The following is a 26945-nucleotide window of genomic DNA, read 5'->3' as shown; positions in this document are numbered from 1 at the left end:
GCTTCCGATATACTTTTGGTTTACTAACTTCTCTTTTAGGGCATGCAGCCGCGCTTCTTTGCATCCATCAGGTCCTCAAGAGAACTGGCAGAGCCAGGAAAGAAACACCAGAAATATCAGGTGAGAACAAATTATGTCTATAGAATATCAGTCAGATGGTACTCAAATATTGCAGTTGCTGCTCTGTGAGAGCACCATACACTGTAACAAACCAGGTTATCTTTATTCAACCACCTCAAATCACTAAGCTATTACACAACATCCAGAACAAAGTCTGAATGAAAATCAGAATGGCACACACTCAGAACACAGTTTCAAGTGGTTGTTCTACAGTTATGTAACTCGTGTTAAAAGTGAATTAGAGCATCTAGTTACAGCTTTTGCACAAGTTGCACAAGAACACCATTCTGCAATTACATATTTACAGTACAAGGTTTTGTGCAGGGGTGTCGAAAGTAACCTGAATCTTGTTACGACCACATATTTATACTACAGATTGGTAGAGCATTTATGATTCTATTGGGGTACTTGACTGTTCAAAAAAGGGGTATTTGAGATTCTAGAGCAACAGATAAACTAGAATACTGAACTCAGAATGAAGGTATTTCCGGAATAGACTAATATGTTTCCCGGTTAGCCAGATTTTAGCGGCTTTGACATCTTACAGGAGCTCGCAGGCTAGGGGTCAGTACTAGATTAGCACTAGCAGCTACAACCTGGGAGAAGTAAACAAAACCAACATTATTTCCAGAACTGAATAGATCATTTAAGCTACAAATAACAAGAACACCCTCAACGATCATTCCTCGAGGCTCGAGCAAGGATGACAGAACTGGTTGTTCAGTCACAAAACAAATCATTTTTCTTACCAGCACCATGCATAACCAATTTAGATCCATTAGTTCTGATAGCCAGTCATGAGTATATCAGGGTCACATTTTAAGCAGATGATCATACATCCAAGTGCAACATTCCGTCTTTTGGATAGGCAAGCTATTCTGACGGAAATATTATGACAAAATTGGCATCCCAAACAAAAATGCTGCAGGCGTATAGATAGCATGCACATTTACTGTATAGTGTCAGGAACTCCAATATTTCGTGACAACAACCGGACAGAACAAATCGAAACAAAAAAAAAATTGAATCTATGGAGGGGCTATCGAGTTGAATATCACAGTACTAACACGTTTCAATAAAAAGAAAACAAGCACCCATTCGGATATAACAGAATAAACCAGAGGTATCATGTAGTTCAGCAACAATATATAGTCTAGTAAAAGAAAATGATGCCAAAATGAGAGCAAAAACCAGAAAGAAGTAGAGACAGTAGTATTTCATCCTGCTGGCTGGGTATTGAAGCCTCCCCTGATCCCCAGCCCGATAGTAAGAGTGATTCCTGGAGTTCCTGCAGAAGGAGAAACTGTAGAGATAAGCATTAACCTACAATAAATAATAACAGAAAACAATTTTTTAATTACGTGAAAATAAGAATTATGTGAAGCACGATCCCGCACCTGACCCAGTGATGGCAAGCAGCAGTGCCACATTGATTGGCTTAACGCCTGCTTGTCTTTCCGTTTCCTCATTTTCCAGAGAAGAGATGCTTCGGTTTCAAGGTGGGGATGACACGGTCCACCTTGTCAAGCTTCATGCACTTGCCAACCCAACCAAAAGTCCGAACTGATGGAAAGGGCTAGTACAATCCACTTATACGCTTCACAACACACCTCTCCATGGCATTCTTGACAGAGTCTTGATTTCTTGATGGCCTTATTCAGAGTCACCTGGTACAACCTCCTTGACCAGTCGTGATTGGAACCTAGACCTAAACCTTGTTCACAATTTTTGTCAGAGTGCTGGCCATCTACCTCGATACCACCACCTCTCACGCTTACAGCCTCTTCCCTGGCTGCGAAGTCAGTTCACAGCCACAGGATCAATGCCCATGGATGAAAGTTGCCTGCCCATTCTCTTGCTTGTGCATTTCCTATCTTTGTCATGCTTCCTTGGAATAATAGGATGGCTCTCTGCAGTTCTCTTCATCCTATGCTTTTGGATGAGCATTGCCTTCTTCCTACTCTTGCCCAATATTTCACGCTGCTCTTCAGTTAATTCATCATGGCCACCGATCATGAAAGCATCTTCGGCAGCTTCCTCTTTAAGACGGAGACCCTCCTCCCTTTCCAGTTCTTCACACCTTTCCAAGATATCTGGATCCAGGAAATCAGCAACATTATGTTCATCCAATATCTCAGGGAGAATGTCTTCCTTCCATTCATAATTGGCCAATATATAATGCTTCTTGAGACTGGCAGAATAGACACCAGCACCTTGATTTTCATTCTCAAGGTCCCTCTCAAAGTTTCTTCTTTTCCTTTGCAAAAGCAATTGCTCGAGCCTCCAGGACAGCCGAGGGATGAAAGTAGGCCTGTCCCTGTTGTCACGAGGCTTGGCAAAGCAACTTGAAACCTATTTAAGCAGTCATTGAACTTCTTTGATTTCATCTTGATCTCCACCCTCTGCTCCACAAGCCTCTCACATGCAGCATTTTTAACAGCCATCACACCCTCATCTGTTAAAACGCTCATTGCCAACAGAACACCCTCGGCTTCTATGCCCGTTCAAAAAACAAAGCTCAGCTTCTATGTAAGCGTTGCTGCTGTTCGGGTACGCCACGGACTCGCCGACTTGCCCGACAATTTTCTTCTCTTCCAACAAATTGATGTCGGCAGATGTTTGTACCAACAATCTGCAAGTTCCAAACTCCTATAATACCAAAAAACAAATGCGGGGAAAAATACCATGGTGCCTTTATATATAATATTAGGCCCCGGTTACAGTGTTCGACTCAAACACCTAACCCTCCGCTAATTACAAGTCCAATGTAAACCTATTCGACACATATTACAACGTGTTGCTTAAAATTTACTAAGCGGTTTCATGGTGGATCCATACTCAGCCCTTTCACCATGCACATCATACATGTGTGGGATAAAATTATAAAGGATCACAATTTCAGATGGCATTTTATCCAAACAGGAGGAAGAGCCAAGGAAAACAATATATATGCTCTTAAATGTGACATGAATAACAATTGGCAAAATTATATTATATAATGATTAATTATACGCATGGTATAACAGGTTTAAGAGCCCGGAACTCAGCAAAACTATCAGACTATTGCAACGTGCAGAAGCAGGGAGTCCATATGTACCATGTACATGGCATCTGCACCAACTCAAACTGATTGAGAGCAGCTCATCAAGATTTCTCATTAGTGCCCGATAGATGGAATTTCTCAATCTGGCGCGTGATCTGTGAAATTGCATAGTGTGAGGCACTTGATGCAGCATAATACGATGTCACAGTGAGCTGCGCAAAAGTCGGGAGGGCATATGCTGCAAAAAAGAAGTAGTAGATCATCAGAAATTAGCAAATAAAGATAATCCAAGTCCACAAAGCCGATTGCATGAGCTGGTGCCAATTTTCAGCACACCTCAAATGTACATACGACAATTATTTTACTGCGGCAAGGGATAATGTCTCAAAAACTAACTCCCACGATTAACCTACTTTGCAACCTAGCTAACATTGGAAAAATGCCCGACAAAATCAAGTTTTACTTATTGAAAACTGGACAAGTAATTTAGTATAAAAAAGACTAACATCTAATTCCAACAATTCATGGTGGCTAAGAATAGAAACATTTTTGGAGAAGCTTGGAATAAGAAAAGATTTATAATAAACTGTAAGAGAAAGTTATGAAAGAGCTCTCATAGAAAAAAAAAGAACAAGTGGTAACTAATATATATGAATATAATAGTACATTGAATTTTCTCCTTTTTCCCCCAAACAGAAGAACATATGAAAGTGAAGCTTTACAGGTCAAGATAACTTTATGGAAATTCAATGCGGCTCCCAGGTGCATACTCTCTCTCCACCCAAAACCATATCCCTAATTGTCAAAAATTTCTATAAAAAAAATTCGCATGTACATCTCGATAATCTACGCGCATTCGTAAAGTTTCGCGGAAAACCCATTTTTTGTGTGGTTGACATAAAAAGACAAAACATATCTCAGAAAAGTCTTACTTTTAGCACCGAATTCAGTCTTTTTTACACAGTCCAAACAACAAGTCGATTTTTCATGGAAAGACATTGTGCGCACGTAGCATGTGAACATGTACACGTGAATTTTTTGTTTGGAATTTTTTAACATTTCAAAATGTATCAAAGATGAATTTTAAAATAAAGGGAGCATATGCACCCAAGAGCCAAACTATCACCCCCATAACTTTAGTACTACAATGTGTAGATTTTTCAGTTTCTTTTTTGTACACAGAAAACATCTAAAATGAATGGGACTGTAGGTACACCCACTCCTAAACTCTAATCCACCAAAGTACAGATGACCCACTTTTTGCTTGACATCAGGTCTAGTTAACTTAAGAAATATTAAGCTGGTAAAACTGGGGGGAACAGGATACAGGTCGTCTATAACTCTGCTCATTGTTAACTGTACATGATTAGGATGGCAGAAGAATTGGTAAGGTGCATATGCATGGTTTTAAAGGCGGCCAGGCGTCCCAAGGCGATGGGGGTGCGCCTGGACGCATAGGCGCTCAAGGCGCGTTGCAAGGCGACGCCTTCGGTCGAAGCGAAGCGAAGGAAAGGGCTCCGGCCCAGTTTACTCAAAGGGCAAAAAAGAATTATCTCCGGCCCAACCGGCCCAACAAGACAGGGCTGGACGAGCAAATACGTGCATCTCAACCTCGACCTCTCTGTCCCCGCAGCTGCTGTTGCCGTCGGAGGAGGCCATCCGAGATGGGGCAAGGAGGAGGAGGAGGAGGCCGGGCGGAGAGGCAGCCACCGCGGCGCCCGGCGGTGCTGCAGACTCCTAGGACGCCCGGAAGGAGATGCCCGGAAGCTTGGCCGGAGGAGGAGGAGATCTGGCGGAGGAGGAGCTGGCCGCCGGAGAAGAGAGAGCTCCTCTCTCTCTCTCAATCCACTCGATTTAGGTCACGGTGTGTTCCCCTCCTTCTCTCCTCTCTTTACCCTCTCAATCCCCTCTCAATTTCTCTCCAATTTGGCCCCAATTCCACTTTTCCCGCCGCCAGCTCCCCCATCTGCCGGCCTCCCCAACGCGAGCAGAGCGTCCAGATTCTTGCAAAGCGTCCATTTTTGCGCCTAGGCGACGTCATTGGACGCCTCAGAGACGCCTCTGGACGCCTTGGTCAGAAATCAAAGGCGACTCCGACGCCTTGCCCTCCTGGAACGCTCGGACGCTTAAGCGTCGCCTAAGCGACGCCTAGGCGACGCCTTTAAAACCATGTGCATATGATGCTTCAAGAACACTAAAATGGACCATTGCCGATTTCCAGTCCCACCCTGATCAAATAATTCCTTTCTATTAAACCTAAAATCTCTATTTCTGGACCCTCTTACATTCCTTCGCTGATAGTGGATACACAGATATATAGGTATCTTTTATAAGAAATCTTAGAAGTATTGCAAAGACCTACCACCAAATAAAGAACTTGCACCAGAGAATAAGATCAAAGGAGGAACCTGCACACACAGAAAAAACATCTCCAATTTAATTGAACACGTAACAACAATTTAAACTTAACAGTTGCAAAAACTGCCAACAGTGCCAAACATTAAGCAGATCGATAAAAGTCATTTTCAACTGCTTGAAAACACATGACAGAAAACGTCCAACACAAGTACTAGACACCGCATGTCACTATCCCAATAGTCTAACAGATGGGAGCAAACCTGAACTTATGCTAAGTGCAGAAATCACATGTTTATGCGCCTAAACTCAATCTATTCATTCAAACACTTGAACAAGTGTAGGCCTTTTGAGATGACTTTTCTTTGCTTTTTTGGCAAAAAAACATTTTTCTAGGATGCTATTACACTCAGAAGATACTCTGCTCTTAATCTTAAGTGTTACACACAGCTATGTTCAATACTTAATCATGCTTGAAGGAACTGGTTTAGCCAATTTTTTCCTTTAGTTTTCTTGATTTGTATAAGCTTCCCCACTACTACTATTTATCATTATTGCAGCAGATTCCAAACAGAACTTAATTGAATAGAGTTTGTTGTGTATTTTTATTTGTAAGAGAACTGGGGTCAATTTGCATCAAACTTTCACTCATTCACCTGATAAACTAGCGACAGATAACCTTATCACTATATACATCTTCTAGCTTTAAAATTACAAAATAGGATTAGAGATGAAAGAAGATCCATCAATCTTACAAATCTGTAAACCTAACGATCAATATGAGTAAATTGAATAGCAAGAATACTTGTATATGATACTAGGATCACATGAAGCAAAAAACAAGACTTACCCCAACAAGTAAATGCAGCCACTTTGGCCCCTTCACATGCTTCTGGACAAACGGGATCCCTGTCCCAAAGCCACAAGGCTCAGTTTCTTATTATCCAGAGCGCCTGGCTAACAACAAAACAAAGGTAGAAAACCTATAATTGACAGAACTCAGAACACAACGAACCTGTATTAAACCCGTGGACAGCACTGAGCATCGCGCCAGCGCCCGCACCAGTCTACAGCAACAGGACAGGTAGCAAACAAAAAATAAAATATAAGCACACAAATTATCGACAAAACATTTCCCATCATACTGAAGGCAGCACGGATCTCGGGCTGGCAGCTGGAAAACTAAGCAGCATGGGGGAAAATAGCGTTACCACAGAGGTGGCATCGTGCAGGACGGAGGTGACGGCCCAGTCGCCCTCTCCCTGCATAGCCGAACAAGAAAAGAGCACAAACACTCGGTCAGAGCAAACATCGTGATAGACTAAGGATGAAGAACCGGGAGAGGACTGAAGGGGATTGAAGAGTACGTACAGAGTTGGTGGTAGGGTTGAGAAGGGAGAGGCAGCGAGGGCAGCGGGCAGAGCCAAGGCCAGGGTTGATGGTGGGGTCACGGTGGAGGTGGGCGCCGCTTCGGAGCTTCTCTTCATACACCTCCCGTGTCCCCATGATCTCCGGAGGCTGCGCTAGGCCTGAGTTGGGGGAAGACGTGGACCATGACAAAACATCAGGAAGGTGTATACGTTGTGTTTATCTGTTTTAAAGTCTTACCTACTAGCTTGGATAGATCATGCGGCCATTCAAAACATCTATGGGTCTAGTCTGTGCACTTAAACATAAGTTCAGGTTTGTTCCCATCTGCTATACCTATACTATTGGGATGGTGATATGTGTTGATAAGTACTTGTGTTGGACTTTTTCTGTCGTGTGTTTTCAAGCAATTGAAAATAGACTTGCATTGATCTGTTTAATGTTTGGCACTGTTGACAGTTTCTGCAACTGTTAACTTTACATTGTCGTCACATGTGCCCAATGGAAGTGGAGATGTATTTTCTGTGTGTTCAGGTCTAGTGCAGTACAGATCAACTTATATGCTTAATAATATTAAGCAGTACTAATGAACATGGCGTGTCAATGTACAAATGAAGTTCTTTATATATAAGTTTTTTTTTTGGAATTAATAGAATGCAGAGCACCTCATCTCCTCTTCCTGGCACAACGCTCACATAATAAACAAACAAGGCGACCTCTTCCTTCTCTTCGGTTTGAAGTAATGGCCATATAGTGATTTAGACACAGGGTGGGTGCAAAATTGCTGATCAAATTTCTAGAATACGGCTAATCAAAATTTCCTTTAAATACTTCTGAATCATTGTATAACCATGAGATTTCTATCATGTTCGGTGCACTACACTTGTTCATCAGGAGATGAAGATCCATCGAGCAGGAAAGCGGAGTGGAAGAACGGAAGAGGCCACCGTACCTGCAAACACTAACTCGTAGAGGATCCGGGAGAGGAAGGAGGGAGCCGCCGCCGCAGGGAATTCCTCCGGTGGCTGCGTCGCGGGGGAGGAGGTGGAGGTCGCAGAGGAGAGACCGCGGGCTTTGCGTTGGCGACAGACGACTAATGGATTGGGCCTCTTGTCGTAGATGGGCCTAGCCCACCGAGGTTATAGCTGGGCTTTATGTTCATGTGGGCGGTTGCTTCAAAAACAAAAGAGAGCAGCGCCGCAAACGTTTCCCGACCCGTTTCTCTCCGCATTCCCGCCGCCGCAGCCTCGCTAGGGTTTCCCCGCCGCCGCCGCCGCTGCACCCCTAGCAGCAGCAGCAGCCGCCATGGCGCCGCCGGGCAGCTCCGTCGACCCCAAGTCGGCAAAAAAGGGCAAGAAATCATCAAACTCCAAGGACGAGAGGAAGCGCAGGAAGGATAAGCACGTTCCTCCTGCCGCCGCGGACGACGAAGCGCCTCCCCGCAACGAGGCCAAGCGCAAGCACAAGGACGGGCAGGATCACGGCAAGAAGCCCAAGAAGGAGAAGAAGGCCGAGGCCGACGGCGAGGCGAAGCGCGGGCACGACAAGATGAAGCGGGCGATGGAGGACGAGCGGTTCGCGGGGGCGCGCACCGACCCGAGGTTCCGGCCGATGCGGCGGAAGGAGGCCAAGGTGGCCCTCGACTCGAGGTTCGACGGCATGCTCACCAACCCGATGTTCGCCTCGTCCGAGGCGCCCGTGGACAAGCGCGGCAGGCGCCGCAAGAAGAGCGCCAGGGAGAACCCCATGCTGCACTACTATCTCAACCAAGAGGAGGAGGGTGAGAAGGAGAAGGAGAAGGAGAAGAAGAAGCTGGTTCATGAAGAGGAGGAGGAGGAGGAGGAGCTGGATGAAGAAGCGGATGAGCAAGATGATGAAGAGAGTTCTAGTAGCGATGATGATGAGGAGGAGGATGCGGAGGACGATGACCAGGTGATGCTTCCCTTCCAATTCCGTGTTGCTGTGTTGAATTTTGATTGATTACCTTTCCCTGATATAAAGACTGCAGCCTTATCCATTTTCCTCAACCATAATTGATAATGCATATGTTAGTGATTAGTCTATGCTCTCTGTTTGTGAATAGGGAGTATTTTCCTCTCCAAGCCTCAGTTTGCCTGATAAGAAGCTTTTCAATTCTTGGCAGAGAATGAAAGCACTTCTGGATGTTAATAGGTTAAATATATGGTATGGTTTTTGTGCAGGTTAAGTTATGGCGAGTTCTCAGCTTCTGGTGTGTTTGTGCTTGCTGTTGTGTTTGTGTTATTTTTCCTTGTAGAGCATGAACCTTACTGAGTGATGCCTGTTAAGGATAGAGATATGCATGTTTCTGTAGCCATGCAATTCTATATGTGAACTATAAGAACGACTTTTAACTAGCTCTCTTGATCTTATATTCTGAATCTTCGGCAACTTGACGCATAGTTAGCTTTATTGCTTATATGTTGGATCTCCATATGGTTGCTAAATTATCTTGATGATACACTTTGCTAGTTGTATTTTTCATGTCCTCAAGAGGGACATTTTTCTTGCACTATTTCCAAGTCCTTGACTTTTTTTTAAATATTTTGCAGTACTCTGTCGGCAGTGACATTGCTCATTACTTGATGGCGAGGCATGATGATACACCTATGACTGATAAGGAAACTCACAGGCTTGCTATTGTTAATATGGACTGGGATCATATCAAGGTGTGTACCAATTCATTACTTTCTATTATCCTGAGAAGCATTCCTTTTTCTTGCTAAACAGTTTCAGCCATGTTCAAAAGGCAACTTTATTATTTCAGTTGCTTGAGAATCTCTTGAAAGAATGTGTTTGAGGCCAACATGTTTCTTTTCTGTGAGGTTAACTTGTATTTCTGCACTTTTTTTGCATTTGCGTGTTTATTAGACTTATAAAACCTCTAGAGGCTGTTTGGATCGGATTTTTTTATAGGTGCTCTGGTAGAAGTAGGAGTTCTGAAAGAAAAAAAACTATGTTGTTTTCTAGTTTATTAGGTTGAGGTGCGATTCATGGATTCATGTTGTCTAGCTTAAAGATGATTTCATTAATGTTCCTTTTATTTTGTTGACAACAGGTGGAATTTCTAGCAGTTAAATTCTCATGTTTTAGTTGAGAGATAAATGCACAAATATAGGTATTGAGGATTAATTTTAAGAATAAAATCTGAAGTGGTGTCAAATTATTGGATTCTTTGGTCCAGATATCCCCACATAATGATGGCATGTATATATATAGTTAAACTGGGACCATATCTATCTGTATTCAAAACACCGCAACTAAGCTGTAAGCTGTAACAGTAGCAGAACAGAACTGCTGCAGGGCATCTGGCATCTGCAAACTGTGATTTTATAGCAACCCAGCAAAATGTTTTGATACTTAATAGTCCAAGTTCAACTTAATGATACCCCTGTTTTTGCCAAAACTGAAGATCCAAACAACCCCTTGGCATGTTTGTGCTCAATGATATTTTCATTTCTTTGTCCCCCTTAACAGGCGGTGGACTTGTATATGGTGATGACATCCTGCGTCCCTAAAGGTGGGCGAGTTCTGTCAGTCTCGATATATCCATCAGAATTTGGACTGGAGTGCATGAATATTGAGACAACTCAAGGCCCGTCTGCTCTTATTGGTGCCGATGAGGATGAGGGTGATGATAAGGATGACGATGATGGTGATGATGGTGAGGAAGATGATAACGATGACGATGAAGACTATGACAGTGATGACGTTGATGGCGAAGAAGATAGTGAACATGACTCTGAGACCGAGAACAGCAGGCTGCGTGCTTATGAGCTAAACAAACTGAGGTTAGCAACAAGGCATAGAGATGTTTTTGTTGATTGTCATCTCGTTTACTTATCTGTTTTTCTGGGACTTACTGAATAGACTTTGCATGAATTTTTTAACCATAGTCCATAATCTTCACGTTGTTAACTTAAATATCAATATGTTCCAATCCTATATGTAACTACGGTGGCTTCAGCTTCAGATGTTTGTGATTGCTTGCATATGTCCAAATAGCCTTGCCTATCCATCTTTCATGTGAACCATATGAAAATGTTGCTGCTTGCCAAGGGTTTCCCATTAAGCTCTCTGCTGATTATGTTGATCTTGCTGCAGGTACTACTATGCAGTTGTGGTGTGTGATTCCAGTGCAACTGCAAATCACCTATACACCACTCTTGATGGTACTGAGTTCTTGAAAACAGCAAATGTGTTTGATTTACAGTTCATTCCTGATTCTAGGGAGTTCAAGCATGCTGCTCGCGATGTAGCCACAGAGGTACCTCCCTTGAATAGATTGTATATGCATCCATATTTGTTTGGTGGAAATATTGAACTGTTGGCACTTGCCAGCATCAATTTTTTCAGCAGCAGATGATTATATTATGTTTCTTTCCATACTGCTTTTGAAAGTTATGATGCTATGTAGGCACAAGTTGCCTTTCACTTTTTTTAAAAGAGGTCTGTTCAGTTCGGTACTTTTTTTACTTCATGCAGGCACCTCCTAGTTACAAGGAGCCTGATTTTGAAACTCGTGCTTTGCAACATAGCAAAGTTAATCCCACCTGGGATGATGATGAACCAGATCGTAAGAAGATCTTGAGGCGGAAGTTCAAAGAGGATCAGGTCAGCTTATTTTGTTTGCTGATGTGGAATTGAAAATCAGTTTCTCATGGACTTTGTAAATGTCAAGGGAGGAAACCCCAGTGTCAACTGTCAAGATAGGCTCAGGACTAGTAAATAATAAAGGAGGAAATATCATCATAGACTCTTGTATTTTTTAGATCTTCTTTGAACAGCTGTGAATTGTACCGTTATTTTTTTCTTACAAAATCACATAACTTGATAATGATGCCATGCATTTTTGTACCACTTTGTCTCGTGAAAATTTTCAATCTGTTGGTTATCGTTTCTTGTCCTTCTCTGTTTGTCCATATTTGATGTCTTATATTTTTCCTGTTGCAGTTAGATGACCTTGAAATATTTTTGGCAAGTGATGACAGTTCAGATGATGATGTAGACGATTCCGGTGATGAGTCTAGACCAAATGGTGTAGCAAAAAAAAAGTTAACAAATAAGGAAAGGTTGGCTCTTTTACTGGAAGGAGATAAATCTGACGAGGAAGAGAATGATGACCAGGACATGGAGATAACATTCAACACGGAGCTCGAGGACCTCAGCAAACGTATTCTTGAGAGAAAGAGTACCGAGACGAAGAAAACAGTTTGGGAGATGCACCAAGAAAAAATGAAGGAGAAGCGGAAAGCTAGGAAGAGGTCGTCAAAGGATGATGATGAATCTAGCGACGAAGATAGCGCTGGTGAAAAGGATGATTTCTTTGAGGACGATAAGTCTGATGAAGAAGTTAAGCCAGTCAAGAAACAGAAGGTGAAGGCCAAAGGGAAAGGAAAGGACAAGCTTCCAGAGGATGAACATTTCGAGCCAGAAGCAACCAAAGAAGAGTTGGAGCTCTTGGTTGCTGCTGACCAGGATGCAGCCAATGGTGCAAAGGGTTATAACATAAAACGCAAGAGTAAGAAGGGCAAAAAAGGCAAGGATTCGGTCGAGGACAAACTTCCTGAAATCGATCTTAGCGAAGACCCGAGGTTCGCGCCCATGTTCACGTCTCATCTGTATGCATTGGATCCTACCGATCCCCAGTACAAGAGGTACCACCAGCTTCCATGCTCATCATTTACATATCGTTCTTCTGTATAAATCTGCTTGCCCTCTATAGTGTCCATTTATTTATGCTGACTGTGAATGGTTTTCTGCAGGAGTGCCACCTTTGTGCGAAAACAAGCTGGGAAGAAGGGTGCGCGTGCAGGCACATTGGATAGTGAACCACCTGTGGAGGAACCACCTCTCGGATATCCAGATGATGCATCTTCTAAGAACGCGAATCAGAAACGCGATGGGTCATCCACGGAGAAACTGCAGATGCTGTCTGCTGTCAATTCTCTCAAAAGGAACCTTTCCGCGTTTAAAAAAGCAAGGAAGAGTGACCGATAGAGAAGAAGGATGTTTGTTTGCTCCTTATACATGTTCCTTGGTGAAAATGCATCAAAAGTCAACCGATGGATTAGCTTGAGAATATCTTGAAGGTTTTGTATTTATGTGCGAGCCTGTTGGGTTCTTGCTGATATGCAAAATTTTGTGTTATGACAGTACAATGATCTGGGTAGATAATTATCCTCGATGTTTTGTCAAACGTTCTTGTACAACTGGTAGGTTACTTCAGCGTTAATGCAAGGGTTTTGTTTTGTGGAAAAATGCTTTTTGCTGAAACTGTTGATAGTTCTCGTCAAATTATTATGAAGCAGCCCATTGAACTATACTTTTGTATGCTAGGTACAAAAACAAACGACTATTATTTCTGCAGTTTTGCTGAACCCCTATTGCACACTGAGCAGCAAAATGAAACCATGAAGGTAACCAAAAGTTGACTTTTCAAAAAATATTTTCAGAAATCTTTTCGTAATATTATTGTAGATTTGACTGCTAGTGCTAGACCAACTCAAACTTGATGGAAAAAAAAAAGCATGTTAAATCACGAGGATGCCATTGTATATTATTATGTCTCAACTTTTTAAAAATTTAGATGTATCTATATACTAAAACGGGTCTAGATACATCTAAATTTCGACTAAATTGTGGCCCCAGTGAGATTGTTAGTTTAAACAACTCGGAAATGCATTTTGAATTTCAGAAATAAAATAAAATAGTTGATACAGACATATGTACCCTACATATCTGCAAAGTTTTGTGAAGAAATACGCTTTATTGTTGGCTACACAAAAATCACAAAATCGTAGGTCAGAAAAGGCACATGAACTTGATTTTGCTTCCAATTTCTTTTGTGTAGATAACATATGAGAATATATTTCGATGCAATTTTTTGTAAATACTCCGTAGTAGACATTTATATGTACTATTATGGTTTTTTCAGAATTTGAGAGGCCTAAAATTAAAGTTTTCGGTTTTTTTTAAACGAGCTCATCTTTTTTTAGATAGGGACTTGCCCCTGGTAAAAACAGTTCAGATGTTCGAACGAGTAGAGAGGTACGCTGAGGTTCGAGCGACCCCGATTCCCCACTGTGCGACGCCGCCGCCGTCGTCTGTGCGCAGCCGCGTCCGCGCGAGATCGTCCGCGCCGGAGCCCGTCGTCTCATCGGCGGTCTCGATGGCCTTGATGGCGACGGATATTCCCCACCAGCTGCCGCGCGGATCGACGCACTGCCAGACCTAGTCCCCGGCCCGCGTTGCGCAGAGGGGCGTCGAGGGAGCAGCACTTGTCCCGCGATAATCAAGAGGAGGTGAGTGCGGACCTCGCCGGTGACGGCGTCCATCGACATATCCAAGGCTTTTGATTCCTTATCCTGGGAGTTCTTACTGGAGGTGCTAAGAGCATCTCCAGTCGCGTCTCCCAAAGCGATTTGGGGCGCGTTGGACAAAAAAAGCGTTTCAGCCGCGTCTCCCAAAGCCCATTTTTGTCCGGCGCGGCCCGATACGGTGTCCGGCGCCCCGAGCCCGTCCCCGTCCCACAGGGGACGCTCCGGGGACGCCGGACACAACGAAAAGCGAGGCCAACCGACGCGGGCCCGACGCGTCAGCGGCACAGGGAAAAATCGTCGCACACTCCCGCCAAATCCCGCCGCTCCGCCAAATCGCGCCTATACCGGCGCGCACAGGCCTCCCAAAACATATCCCGCCGATTTCTTTCTCCTATCCCGCCGATTTCTTTCTCCCTCCCGCCGTCCACCCGCCGCCGCTACCCTCTCCCCATTCCATGGCGCCGCCGACAGCCCCCAAAAAGATGGCGAAGAAAGCGGCCAAGAAGCCGCCGGGCAATGCGAAAGCGCCGTTCGCGAAGCCGCGGAAGGCGCCGGCTCCGAAGAAGAAGCCCGAAGGAATGACCGACGATCAATGGCGACAAGATTGCTCCGCGCCGGAAGCCGTCGACGGCGGAGCGGAAAGGACGGAGGGCGGTGGAGCCGGAGAAGAAGGCTCGGGCGGCGCGCCGCGACCACGCACGTAATGGCCGGGTGTATCGCCGCCACCAACGCGAGCCCATGGAGTACGTCCATGCCGGTGTACGTTCCGGACCGAACTCTCCGTCGCAAGCCGCCTTCTACAACGACGGCCCCTCCGCCACTCCCGGTGCGTGACGCCTAACTTGTCGCCGCACTACCAGGATGCGGCCGCCGCACGGCGGCTTCAACCCCAACAACCTCTACTCCCCGGCGTACGAGCAGCGCGAGCCAGGACCCGGTCCGGACGGCGACCCTTTCACCGGCCGCAGGGGTCCGCTCGAATACGACGGCGCCGGTGCTGAGGAGGACGACGGGGTTGAGGAGGAGGACGTCGAGGAAGAGGAGGGGGTGGAGGACGACGAGGAGGACGACGATGAGGACGAAGAGGGCGGCGAGGAAGAGGACGACGAGGGTGCCGGTGACGATGATCTCGTGGAGGTAGACGCGGACGGCGTGAGGACGAAGAAGAAGAAGAAGAAGAAGCCGTCGGGCACACGAGGCCCGAAGTGGACGCCTCCGGGAAGATTGTTGTCCGTGCGAGTCGTGGGCGACGGTGAGCCATGACTCCATCATCGGCGCCAACCAAAAAGGCGGGAAGTACCGGGCGAGGATCAAGGCCGAGTTCGATGAGCGCAAGCTCATCAACGGCGACTACAGTGAAGGTGTCAATGAAGAGGAGCCAAAGGCAATGTCGACGCGATGGGCCATCATCCAGGGCGTCGGTGAACGCCTTCCATGGGTACCATCTCGACTTAGAGACCAGAGGCGAGAGCGGCGCCGACGCCGCCAAACCGGGTACGACTGTTTCTTCCATAATCCGTAGCGCCTACATTGTGTTCGATGAAATGACTCTGCCTCCTTTGGTTAGTTTGATCGGGCCATGGATTTGTACGCGAGGAACTCGGAAGGTCACAAGTCTTTCGTGCTCATGCATTGCTATGGCAAGCTCAAAATGAATGAGAAATGGCGGCTGACGCGCTTGTCGATGTCCAAGGGGAAGGACGCCATTGATCTGGACGCGCCGCTGGCAACTTCGACAGGGCGTCCTACTGGCAACAAGGCTGCCAAGGCCGCCTTGGCCGACGCTGCGTCGTCTGAGAAGACGCAGCATCGATCACGAAATGCCTCGCCGACGTCTCCTCGACCTTTCTCTCCCGCGACAAAAAGACCGACCAAAGGTGGGCCGAGCTGCTCAAGAGGCAAGAGGAGAAGCCGGAGCTCAAGAAACGCAGGGACGACATGTCCCCGCCGAGAACGTCGACGAGGGAATGTCTCCCCGGACGCGAGCGGCGCACAACTTCTTCAAAGACCAGATCCTCGACGACATCGAAGCCAAAATGGCGGCGGCGGACGCGGCGGCCCCGGCAGCCGCATCGGCATCGGCGGCGGCGGCAGCGCAGCAAGAGCAGGCCGACGCGTCTTCTATCGCTACACCTGCGTCGGCCTCGCGTCGGCGACGGAGCGGACGCACCATGCACGGGAACAGGCGGATCGCGACGAGGTCGTCGTGCTCGACGGGCCTGCGTCGACTCGAGGATACGACGCCGTCGCCCAACCCCTTCCCCTTCTTCTAATTTGCATGCACCACCGGTCCGTAATATGATCGCGCGCCCAGCACTTTGATCGATCGCCGCTACTCGATCGCGAAGAATCGGCGGGAACGATCTCTTTTGAATGCATCTATTTGAATTTCTGATTGGGGGCGGCGTTTGGGGGACGCGGCTGGGGAGCGACGTCCCCCAAACGCGGCACGAACAAAACACGTCCCCCAAACGCTCGATCCGGCGCGGTTTGGGGGACGGTTTGGGGGACGCGACTGGAGATGCTCTAAGGAGGGGTTTCGGAAATCTGTTTCGTAACTTAATCTGCAGTGTGCTGCGTTCTGCTTACACCAAGATAATGATCAATGGCGAGAGAGGTAACCCAATCCATATGGCCAGGGGTGTTCGACAAGGAGATCCACTATCTCCAACTTTGTTCATCCTAGCGATGGACACCTTGCAGGCAGCGGTGCAATGGGCAGTTAATCATGGTCTCTTGACTGACCTGGGACTGCATCGTAAATTCCTAGGGTCTCGATCTACGCTGATGATGCAGTTCTGTTCTTTCGCACATCCCTTGGCGATCTAGAGTTGATCAAGCTGCTCCTCAAGGTTTTGGCGGACACTTCAGGTCTGAAAGTAAACCTGGAGAAGAGTCACATCACATGTATCCGTTGTGACAATGACACTGCTCAAAGGGTGGCTGCTTTCCTCAATTGTATCCAGAAAAGATTTCCTATAAATTTTCTTGGTCTCCCTCTCTCATCTGGCCGCTTACGTCGGGCGGATATTCTCCCTTTAATACTCTAGTAAGCTCAAAGGCTGGAAACCTCGTTTCCTTATGACTGGTGGCAGACTTACTCTTACTTGCTCGGTTTTGATGGCTCTTCCCTTTGCATCTGCTATCCGTTCTCCCGCTTTCCCAATGGGCTTTGGATATCATAAATCGGCGTTGTCGGAGCTTTTTGTGGAAAGGCGAAGAGGAGGTTAATGGCGGACATTGTCTTCTCCCCTGGTCACGAGTATGTCAGCCCACACAAAATGGAGGTCTCGGGGTGCTCAATCTTCGGCTCTTTAGCACGGCGCTGCGTTGTCGCTGGCCATGGCTTAGATGGGCTGCGGATACACGGCCCTGGTCGTTGATACCTGCGACAGACGATCAAGATGCTCTCGAGCTTTTTAAGGCGGCGTGTTTCATTCGCCTAGGAGATGGCACGACGGCCAGATTTTGGTCGGATTCTTGGCTTCCAGGAGGTAATTAAAGCGGTTCAGGACCTTGTCCCTATTCTCTTCTCCTTTGTTCGCAACTCGGACATCACGGTCTCGACGGCCCTCCACAACCGTCGTTGGGTCAGGGACATTTCTGGTGGTCTCTCCACGCTAGCGCTTGCCCAATATTTGCAGCTTTGGGATGTGGTGGAGCATGTCGTACTGGTTGCTGGGCAACCTGATGAGGCTGTTTGGCTCTGCTCGCAGAATGGTACCCTCTCTATCAGCTCAGCTCTGCATATCAGTTGTTCTTTATGGCTAGAACCCGTTTTGCCTGCGCCAAACCAATCTGGAAGTCTAAGGCACCTATGAAGTGCAAATTTTTCATGTGGCTGGTGGTTCATAAGCGGTGCTTGACTGCGGACAACCTAGTGAGAAGAGGTTGGTGTTGGATTATTAGGCAATTTACGTATGAGATTAATTACCGAAAGCAACATTACAGATGCACAAGCATACTTAACCACGCACATCAGACTAAGCACATGCATCAGATCTGAACATGGAACAAGTAGCAGTGCAAGGTAGGAGAGGAAAAGCACGTACATCGCGACCGGGAAGGTCGCACCAGCAGCAGCACCACCACCACCATTGTTGATGTCGCCCATGGTGTAGTCGGATCCGTCGATGAAGCAGCCGATCCGTCGAAGAAGAGCACGAACAAGATGCGAGCAGTCGCGCCGAGACGCTCCCCAAAACCTTATCGCCCGTCTCCCGGTGCAGGATCTCAATGGACGGAGTTTCGGAGGCCTCGCTCTCCCGAATGGCCGTGCACGCGATCGCCGGGATGGGGAAGACTAGAGAGTAGCGCAAGCAAAAGGAACTTCGCGAGAGAGATGGACTAGAGAGTTCCGAGAACTCGTATGTATCTCTAGATCCGATCCGTCTCCGGTATAGCCCGGGAAGCCGACCCGACCGCGTTGCCACGCGTAGGAAGCCGGGGACACGCGGCGAGCATGCACATGCAGGCCGACACGTACCCAACACAGTTGGTGCACCAAGCAAAAATTTAGGCTTCCTTGAGTGTGTCTCGAACTCGAACTCGAGTCACGAAACGCGACGTGCGTGCGTGACGAGACGAGGCGAGGCGGGGAGGGGCGGAGGAGGAGGAGTGCGCGAGGGCTCCTTCTATTCTCACTCACTTGGAATGACTAGAACAGCAGCCCTTATATACCACTCCAACTCTCTTCCAACTAGCAATGTGGGACTAAACTTTGTCCCCCAAGGCTGTCCCAAGCCGCCAACGTGATGGGCCTTGAGATTTCGGGAATTGTAGACTACATGGGCTGCCTTATCGGGCTGCAGCCCATCTACATTCAACAATCCCCCACCGGATCTCATATGCACATCGGATGACTCATTAGTTCCATTTACTCGTTTAATATACCCGCACTTCGGTGGAGACTGTTAAGTTGAACTTCCACTTAGGCAAGGTGCTACGCTTGACTACAACCGAACAATGGACTATGCCTTGAATTGTCACTCTTTGTGCAGCAAGTTTCGCTCAATGCCGGCACGGTACTAGGCTACCATAGCCTTCCCCTCGGGTGGAGCTTATAAGTCACACTCCTCGGCCTTTCATGAGCTTACTAGAGATTCACCCAAATCTCCCACACTATGACCAGTAGTGTCACTCATATAGGTGTGTTCTTCAAAAGATCGCCCTATAGGCCAGCGTCTTCGCTCATCAAGAGCCGCTTAGAACACATTAAGACATTGTCAACCTGCCTTACAGTAGCTATGAGAGAATTGCATCTGCAGCGGAGTGGGAGTATTAAATTTTCTCTCAACTCGCTTACTCCAGCTTTGTTTTCCCGGGTCCTACTTCACGGAATTACCGATCACATAGGTTGGGTTACCCCTCGGCAACTCAAGTGGGTCTCAAACCCATCTCCATTGATGCAAGGTCTATCATATTTCTTGATAGTCCTTTTGTGAAAGGATCTCGCGATTTTTAGCACTTTGGACAAAATCCAATGCTATCACTCCGGAGTTCTTCGGCTTTTCGACGTACTTCAATCTCCTCTTGATATGTTTGGAACTTTTCATGTTATCCTTAGAACTTTTCACTTTGACAATCACAATTTGATTATCACAGTTCATGAGGATGGCCGGTATTGGTTTTTCAACCATAGGCAAGTCCATCAAGAGCTCACGAAGCCATTCCGCTTCGACAGTAGCTGTATCTAATGTTGTGAGTTCTGCTTCCATAGTTGACCTCGTTAAGATGGTCTGCTTGCAAGACTTCCAGGAAACGAGCGCCACCACCAAGAGTGAAAACATATCCACTTGTGGCTTTCATTTTAGCATCAGAAATCCAATTGGAATCACTATACCCTTCCAATCCTCTTGGATACCCGGTATAATGAATTCCATAATTCATGGTTCCCTTTAGATAGCGCATCACTCTCTCAAGAGCATGCCAATGATCATCTCCCGGGTTGGCCACAAACCGGCTAAGTTTGCACACAAGCAAACGAGATATCGAGCCTCGTAGCGCAAGCTAAATACATGAGTGAACCAATGATTTGAGAGTATCTCAATTGATTTTTAGTTGCCTTTTCATTCTTTCGAAGCAAGACACTAGGATCATAAGGTGTGAGAGAAGATTTGCAATCAGCATAACCAAATCTGCTCAACACCTTCTCAACATAATGAGATTGCACAAGTGTAATCTCATTATTCCCATCTCTCAATAACTTGATGTTCAATATAACATCAGCTTCTCCAAGATCTTTCATCTCGAAACATTGAGATAAGAAGGTTTTTACCTCCTCAATCACTTTGAGGCTTGTCCCAAAAATTAGTATGCCATCCACATACAGGCATAGGACAACTCCCTCACCCCCACCATGGCGGTAGTACACACATTTGTCGGCTTCATTGACAACAAAGCCCACAGATGTCAAAGTTCTTTCAAACTTCTCATGCCATTGTTTGGGTGCTTGTTTAAGGCCATACAAAGATTTCTTTAATTTACACACCTTTCTTTCATGACCTTCTAGTACGGAACCATCGGGCTGTTCCATGTAAATTTCCTCGTCCAACTCTCCATTTAGGAAAGCCGTCTTAACGTCCATTTGATGAACGAGAAGATCGTGTGAGGCAGCCAATGACAGTAGTACACGAATGGTGGTCAACCTCGCCACAGGTGAGTAGGTATCGAAGAAATCTTCGCCTTCCTTTTGGGTATAGCCTTTGGCTACAAGCCGAGCTTTGTACTTCTCAATAGTACCATCAGCTCGAAGCTTCTTCTTAAATACCCATTTACATCCTACAGGTTTGCACCCATAAGGACGCTCGACCAACTCCCACGTTCCATTAGCTAAGATGGAATCCATCTCGCTTTGAACCGCTTCCTTCCAGTAGTCTGCATCTGGAGATGCGAGAGCTTCTGAAATGGTAGTGGGAGTATCATCCACAAGATACACAATGAAGTCATTACCAAAAGACTTTGCAAGTCCTTTGTCTCTTACTCCTTGTGGGAGCTTCATTGTCATGTTCATCGAATCTGAACTCTCATCATCGGATTCCTCATCAGACTCCATAGGAGTTTCATGTATTGGATCAGATTCCCAACTAGACATGCCATGCATATCTCTCATAGGAAATATATCCTCAAAGAATGTAGCATCTCTTGATTCAAAGATGGTGCCAACATTCATGTCGTCCACTCCCGATTTCACCACAAGAAATCTATAAGCAATGCTATGGGAAGCATAGCCAAGAAAGACACGATCCACGGTTTTTGGTCCAAGCTTTCGCTTTTTAGTGATTGGCAAATTCACTTTAGCCAAACAACCCCAAGTTCGTAGGTAGGAGAGTGTTGGTCTTTTCTTTTCCCACTCCTCATAAGGGGTAATCTCTTTATTCTTGGTTGGAACACGGTTTAGGACATGACACGAAGTCAATATAGCCTCCCCCCACCATTCCTTGGATAAACCCGAAACATCTAACATGGCGTTAACCAAATCTGTTAGAGTGCGGTTTTTCCTTTCCGCAATCCCATTGGATTGTGGGGAATTGGGAGGCGTCCTCTCATGGATTATACCATGTTCCGCACAGAATAAATTGAACTCATTAGAAAAGTACTCTCCACCACGATCGGACCGAACTCTTTTTATCTTTCTTTCAAGTTGATTCTCAACTTCAGCCTTATAGATTTTAAAGAAATCAAGAGCCTCATCTTTAGTTTTCAGGAGATACACATAACGATACCTAGTGGAATCATCAATCAAAGTCATGAAATATTTCTTTCCACCTCTTGTCAACTCACCATTCATCTCACATAGATCTGAATGTATAAGCTCTAGTGGTGCCAAGTTTCTTTCCTTCGCAGGCTTGTGAGGCTTGCGAGGCTGCTTTGCTTGCACACAAGCATGGCACTTAGAGCCTTTGACAAAGGTGAATTTCGGAATTAAACTCATATCAGCAAGCCGCGTCATACAACCAAAATTAACATGACAAAGTCGTGAATGCCAAACATTAGTTTCATTAACACTAGTGCTTACATGGTTCACAACATTATCACGAAGTCTTCTACGAGAGAAGCGCAACATTCCCTCACATTCATATCCCTTTCCAACAAAAGTTCCATACTTAGACAAGTACAACTTTATTGGACTCAAACACCAACTTAAACCCATCTTTCATAAGACGGGAGCCACTAACGAGATTCTTCTTGATAGAAGGGACATGCAAGCACGTTCTTCGGCTTGCACGATCTTTCCCGAAGTAAACTTCGGATCTACCGTGCCAACACCACGAGCAGTAGCATGTAACCCATTCCCCATCATTACTAAGGAACCTCGGGCCCGATAAGAGGTAAACATGGAGATGTCGACACACACATGAACATTGGCACCGGTATCAACCCACCATTCTCGTGGGCTGAAACACCGAAAGAACAAGTAGGTAAAATATTACCATACCCCGTAGTTCCTTCCTCTCGTGTTGCCAATGACCATGCTTACGGAATTTGAGTTCTCGTCCAGCCTTGACATTTCTTTCCTTTGCGTTGTGGACAACGATTAGCCCAATGGCCGGTCTCGCCACACACCCGAGCAAGGATCTTTCTTCTCCGTTTTCCCCTTCTTCTTGAAGTTGGTAGTCCGGAAGACTCCCTTGTTCTTTCCCTTGGACTTGTGGGCATTTTTCCGCACCATATTGGCGGCGGAACGTCCCTCGGTTCCTCCAAAGTGTGTTTGTCTTTTGCCCTCGCCTTCTCCTCAACATCCGGAGAGCCCATGATATTCTCAACGGAGAACTCATGCATCTGATGTTTCAGAGAAGTGGCAAAGTTCCTCCATGAAGGGGGAAGCTTAGCGACAATGCATCCCGCGACAAACTTGTCCGGTAGCACACACTTGAGGAGCTCAAGTTCCTTTGCCATGATCTCGTATCTCTTGAGCTCGTTCTACTATAGATCGGTTCTCAACCATTCTCGTAGTCATTGAACTGCTCCATAGCATACGGTTCACCTCCGGCATCGAGCAGCACCAAACTTAGCGTCCGAGTGCATCCCACGGTTCCTTCCCATTTCGTATGTGCGAGATAAGCATCAACCAACTTGTCTCCAAGCACACTTAGGACGGCACCCACAAAGATTACGGTGGCATCCCCGAACGCTTTATCCTCTTCAGGAGTAAGCGGACCTCTGGGAATACCTTCCGCAAATCGGTGCACGCCCATAGCAGTGAGCCACAAGAGGGTCTTATTCTGCCATCTCTTGAAATGAGATCCCGTAAACAGGCTCGGTTTAAGCGCAGCAGCAAAACCAGACGGTGAAAATTGCCTAAGCATATAAGGTTTTTGGATTGTTGGATTATTAGGCAATTTCCGTATGAGATTAATTACCGAAAGCAACATTACAGATGCACAAGCATACTTAACCACGCACATCAGACTAAGCACATGAATCAGATCTGAACATGGAACAAGTAGCAGTGCAAGGTAGGAGAGGAAAAGCACGTACATCGCGACCGGGAAGGTCGCACCAAGCAAGCAGACCACCACCACCATGGGTATTGTTGATGTCGCCCATGGTGTAGTCGGATCCGTCGATGAAGCAGCCGATCCGTCGAAGAAGAGCACGAACAGTAGCGAGCAGTCGCGCCGAGACGCTCCCCAAAAACCTTATCGCCCGTCTCCCGGTGCAGGATCTCAACGGACGGAGTTTCGGAGGCCTGCTCTCCCGAATGGCTGTGCACGCAGTCGCTGGGATGGGGAAGACTAGAGAGTAGCGCAGCAAAAGGAACTTCGCGAGAGAGATGGACTAGAGAGTTCTGAGAACTGTATGTCTCTCTAGATCTGATCTTTCTCCTGGTATAGCCTGGGAAGCCGACCCGACCGCGTTGCCACGCGTAGGAAGCCAGGGACACGCGGCGAGCATGCACATGCGAGCCGACACGTACCCAACACAGTTGGTGCACCAAGCAAAAATTTAGGCTTCCTTGAGTGTGTCTCGAACTCGAACTCGAGTCACGAAACGCGACGTGCGTGCGTGACGAGACGAGACGAGGTGAGGCGGGCGGAGGAGGAGGAGTGCGCGAGGGCTCCTTCTATTCTCACTCACTTGGAATGACTAGAACAGCAGCCCTTATATACCACTCCAACTCTCTTCCAACTAGCAATGTGGGACTAAACTTTGTCCCCCAAGGCTGTCCCAAGCTGCCAACGTGATGCGCCTTGAGATTTCAGGAATTGTAGACTACATGGGCTGCCTTACTGGGCTGCAGCCCATCTACATTCAACAGTTGGCCTCATGATCCGGTATGCTCTCTTTCCCAAGATGCCAATGAGGATTGCACACATCTTTTTGTGCATTGCCGCTTCTCGCAGCAGGTTTGGCACCAGATCCGTGAATGGTCCAGGGCCATTTTCCCCATTCCTAGTGAGGCATTCCAGAGTACTGAAACTTGGTGGTTCGATACCATCTCCATTCTTATGCACTGGAGGCTCTGGAAAGAACGAAATGGTCGCATCTTTCAGCAGGAAACCAATGGCGTGGTTCGCGTGTTTGAGCTCATCATAGAAGATATCAAAGCTTGGAGGGCCGCAGGTTGCATTATGGCTTTTTAAGCCTTGTTTTTGTGGGCTGAGCCTAGCTAGCGGTCGACCGCTGCATCCAACCCGCGCGGCCAATTTCGGACGGCCCGCGTTTTTTCCAATTTCGCGGAGTTTGACGCGCCGCGGGTGACAATCGAACCAATGACCTCGTGGGCGCATGCGCCGCGCGGCGACCCAACTGACCAGCTGCCCACCAATTACTTCGCGTCAAGGAAGGAGATGGACGTATATTGTACTGCATTCAACTGTGTAGCAACTGTAAAATAATGAACTTGCTCAAAACTAAGAAACGTAGCAAATGAACCGGATGTAAAACATACATTATTAGACGGAAATTAGTTATGTCGGAGTGAATCTTTCCTAATTTTATTTAAAATATTTTAACAATATTTTAGCTCACAATTTATCAACCACTCCACATGATATTTATCAATGGTAATGCGAAAAAGTTATGGACCCAAAAAAAGCTTATATTATTTAGAATATTTTGGGTCATTTTTTGCTCATAATTTATCAACCCCTATGTTCGTTATTTATTGACGGTAAATATGAAGAGTTATCAATCCATAAAAGCTAATTTTATTTCGAATATCTTTGGAATATTTTTAGCTTCCAAATTTATCAACCGTTATGTTCCGTTATTTATCAACGGTAAATGTGAAGAGTTATCAACCCGAAATACTAATTTAAATATTTAATTTAAAATATTATGGAAACATTTTTATCTCACAATTTATCAACCCCTCCACCTAATATTTATCAATGTTAATGCGAAAAGTTATAGACCCGATAGAGCTTATATTATTTAGAATATTGTAGGTACATTTTTTGCTCACAATTTATCAACCCCTCTATTACGGTAAATATGAACAATTATCGACTCGTAAAAGTTAATTATATTTAGAATATCTTTGGAACATTTTTAGCTCCCCAAATTTATCATCCCCTTCGCCCGTTATTTATCAACGGAAAATGTGAGGAGTTATCAACCCGAAATACTAATTTAATTTAAAAAATTATGGGAATATTTTTAGCTCACAATTTATCAACCGCTCTGCCCATTATTTATCAGCGGTAAATGTGAAAAATTATCGATCCGATTTAATTTTATTTAGAATACTTTTAGGAATATTTTTAGCTCATAATTTATCAACCCCTGTGTTTGTTATTTAGCAATGGCCAATATCAAGAGTTATGAACCCATAAAGTTACTTTCATTTATAATATTTGAGAAACATTTTAGCTCACAATTTATCAACCCCTCCGCCGTTATTTATCAGCGGTAAATGTGAAAAGTTATCGACCCGAAAAACTAATTTAATTTAGAATATTGTGGAAACATTTTTAGCTCACAATTTATAAGTCGCTCTGCCCATTATTTATCAACGGTAAATATGAAAAGTTATCGAACCGAAAAGTAATTGAGCAAAAGATAATATTTATTTGAGTTGCAAGTGGTAGTTTATTTGAGTTGCAAGTGGTTTCCCCACCCGTTATTTTCCCCTCTAGAAAACCACTGGCCCGAAAAAGGGAATTGAAAAAGTTAGTCCAGAATAACATGAATTTTATACAAAAGTAACATAAAAAAATTAAAAAGATAAAAAGTAAAGGGAACTGAAAAAATGGAATTGACAAAAATGATTTTTCTCTTCGAAAAAAATAAAGAAAAATGTAGGAGAAAGAAAAGAGAAAGTCGCTCTATAGTACGGCCCAACTGGAGAAAAAAGACCAGCTAGGCCCATAGCCCACTCTACCGAACCCTATCTAATCCTCTCGTCCAACTCTCGTCCTCTCCACCGCACGAAGATCCCCACGCACGCCGGCGCTCGTAGCGGCGCTGCAACCCGGCCGCCTTCCACGCTATACTCGTTCCCCACCGCTGGCGACGCAACAGCTCGATGATCCGACCATCTTAGCTCCAGCGACCCGCCAAGGGCACCAACACGCGAGCGGCGCCGTCGACGAGAGCCAACTCCGGCACGCCACCGCGGCATAAACTGCGACCACCGTCATCCCGGATTCCTATCCCCACCGCCGCATGCTCCGCGGACGCGGCTGTCTACGGCGAATCAACCAGCCTCCGCCGCCGCGCGCCCATTCCCAGCAATCTCTCACCACCATCTTTTCCCCAGCAATTCAAATCGA

At 46.0% G+C, this 26945-nt stretch overlaps 2 protein-coding genes across 2 annotated transcripts; one reads left to right on the top strand and one right to left on the bottom strand.

Moving 5' to 3' along the window:
- Positions 1-3211: 3211 nt before the first annotated feature.
- On the bottom strand, positions 3212-7064 carry LOC124686033. The gene is made up of 6 exons (XM_047220040.1): positions 6890-7064; positions 6730-6774; positions 6534-6585; positions 6369-6427; positions 5526-5571; positions 3212-3401 (listed from the first exon to the last, which is right to left on the bottom strand). Exons 1-6 carry the CDS (start codon positions 7022-7024, stop codon positions 3265-3267), a joined length of 474 nt encoding a protein of 157 aa, XP_047075996.1. The 5' UTR covers positions 7025-7064; the 3' UTR covers positions 3212-3264.
- Positions 7065-8191: 1127 nt separating this feature from the next.
- LOC124691366 (pre-rRNA-processing protein ESF1-like) lies at positions 8192-13149 on the top strand. Its single transcript, XM_047224651.1, has 7 exons — positions 8192-8818; positions 9457-9573; positions 10382-10695; positions 11009-11171; positions 11390-11518; positions 11858-12561; positions 12670-13149. The coding sequence occupies exons 1-7, from the start codon at positions 8192-8194 to the stop codon at positions 12902-12904; spliced, it is 2289 nt and encodes a 762-aa protein (XP_047080607.1). The 3' UTR covers positions 12905-13149.
- The last annotated feature ends 13796 nt before the right edge of the window (positions 13150-26945 follow it).

This window comes from Lolium rigidum, chromosome 2 (genome assembly GCF_022539505.1).
Source record: "Lolium rigidum isolate FL_2022 chromosome 2, APGP_CSIRO_Lrig_0.1, whole genome shotgun sequence".
Classification (NCBI taxonomy): domain Eukaryota; kingdom Viridiplantae; phylum Streptophyta; class Magnoliopsida; order Poales; family Poaceae; genus Lolium; species Lolium rigidum.
The sequence above is the reverse complement of the archived record's forward strand: the minus strand, read 5'-3'. Positions and strand labels throughout refer to the sequence as shown.

Coding starts and splice junctions, on each gene's coding strand:
- LOC124686033 (XM_047220040.1), bottom strand. CDS start 7,024: ATGGGGACACGGGAGGTGTATGAAGAGAAGCTCCGAAGCGGCGCCCAC. Junction 6,775..6,889: donor TCAACCCTACCACCAACTCT/GTACGTACTCTT, acceptor ATGCAGGGAGAG/GGCGACTGGGCCGTCACCTC. Junction 5,572..6,368: donor GGCTGCATTTACTTGTTGGG/GTAAGTCTTGTT, acceptor CTGTGTGTGCAG/GTTCCTCCTTTGATCTTATT.
- LOC124691366 (XM_047224651.1), top strand. CDS start 8,192: ATGGCGCCGCCGGGCAGCTCCGTCGACCCCAAGTCGGCAAAAAAGGGC. Junction 11,172..11,389: donor CTCGCGATGTAGCCACAGAG/GTACCTCCCTTG, acceptor TACTTCATGCAG/GCACCTCCTAGTTACAAGGA. Junction 12,562..12,669: donor ACCGATCCCCAGTACAAGAG/GTACCACCAGCT, acceptor GGTTTTCTGCAG/GAGTGCCACCTTTGTGCGAA.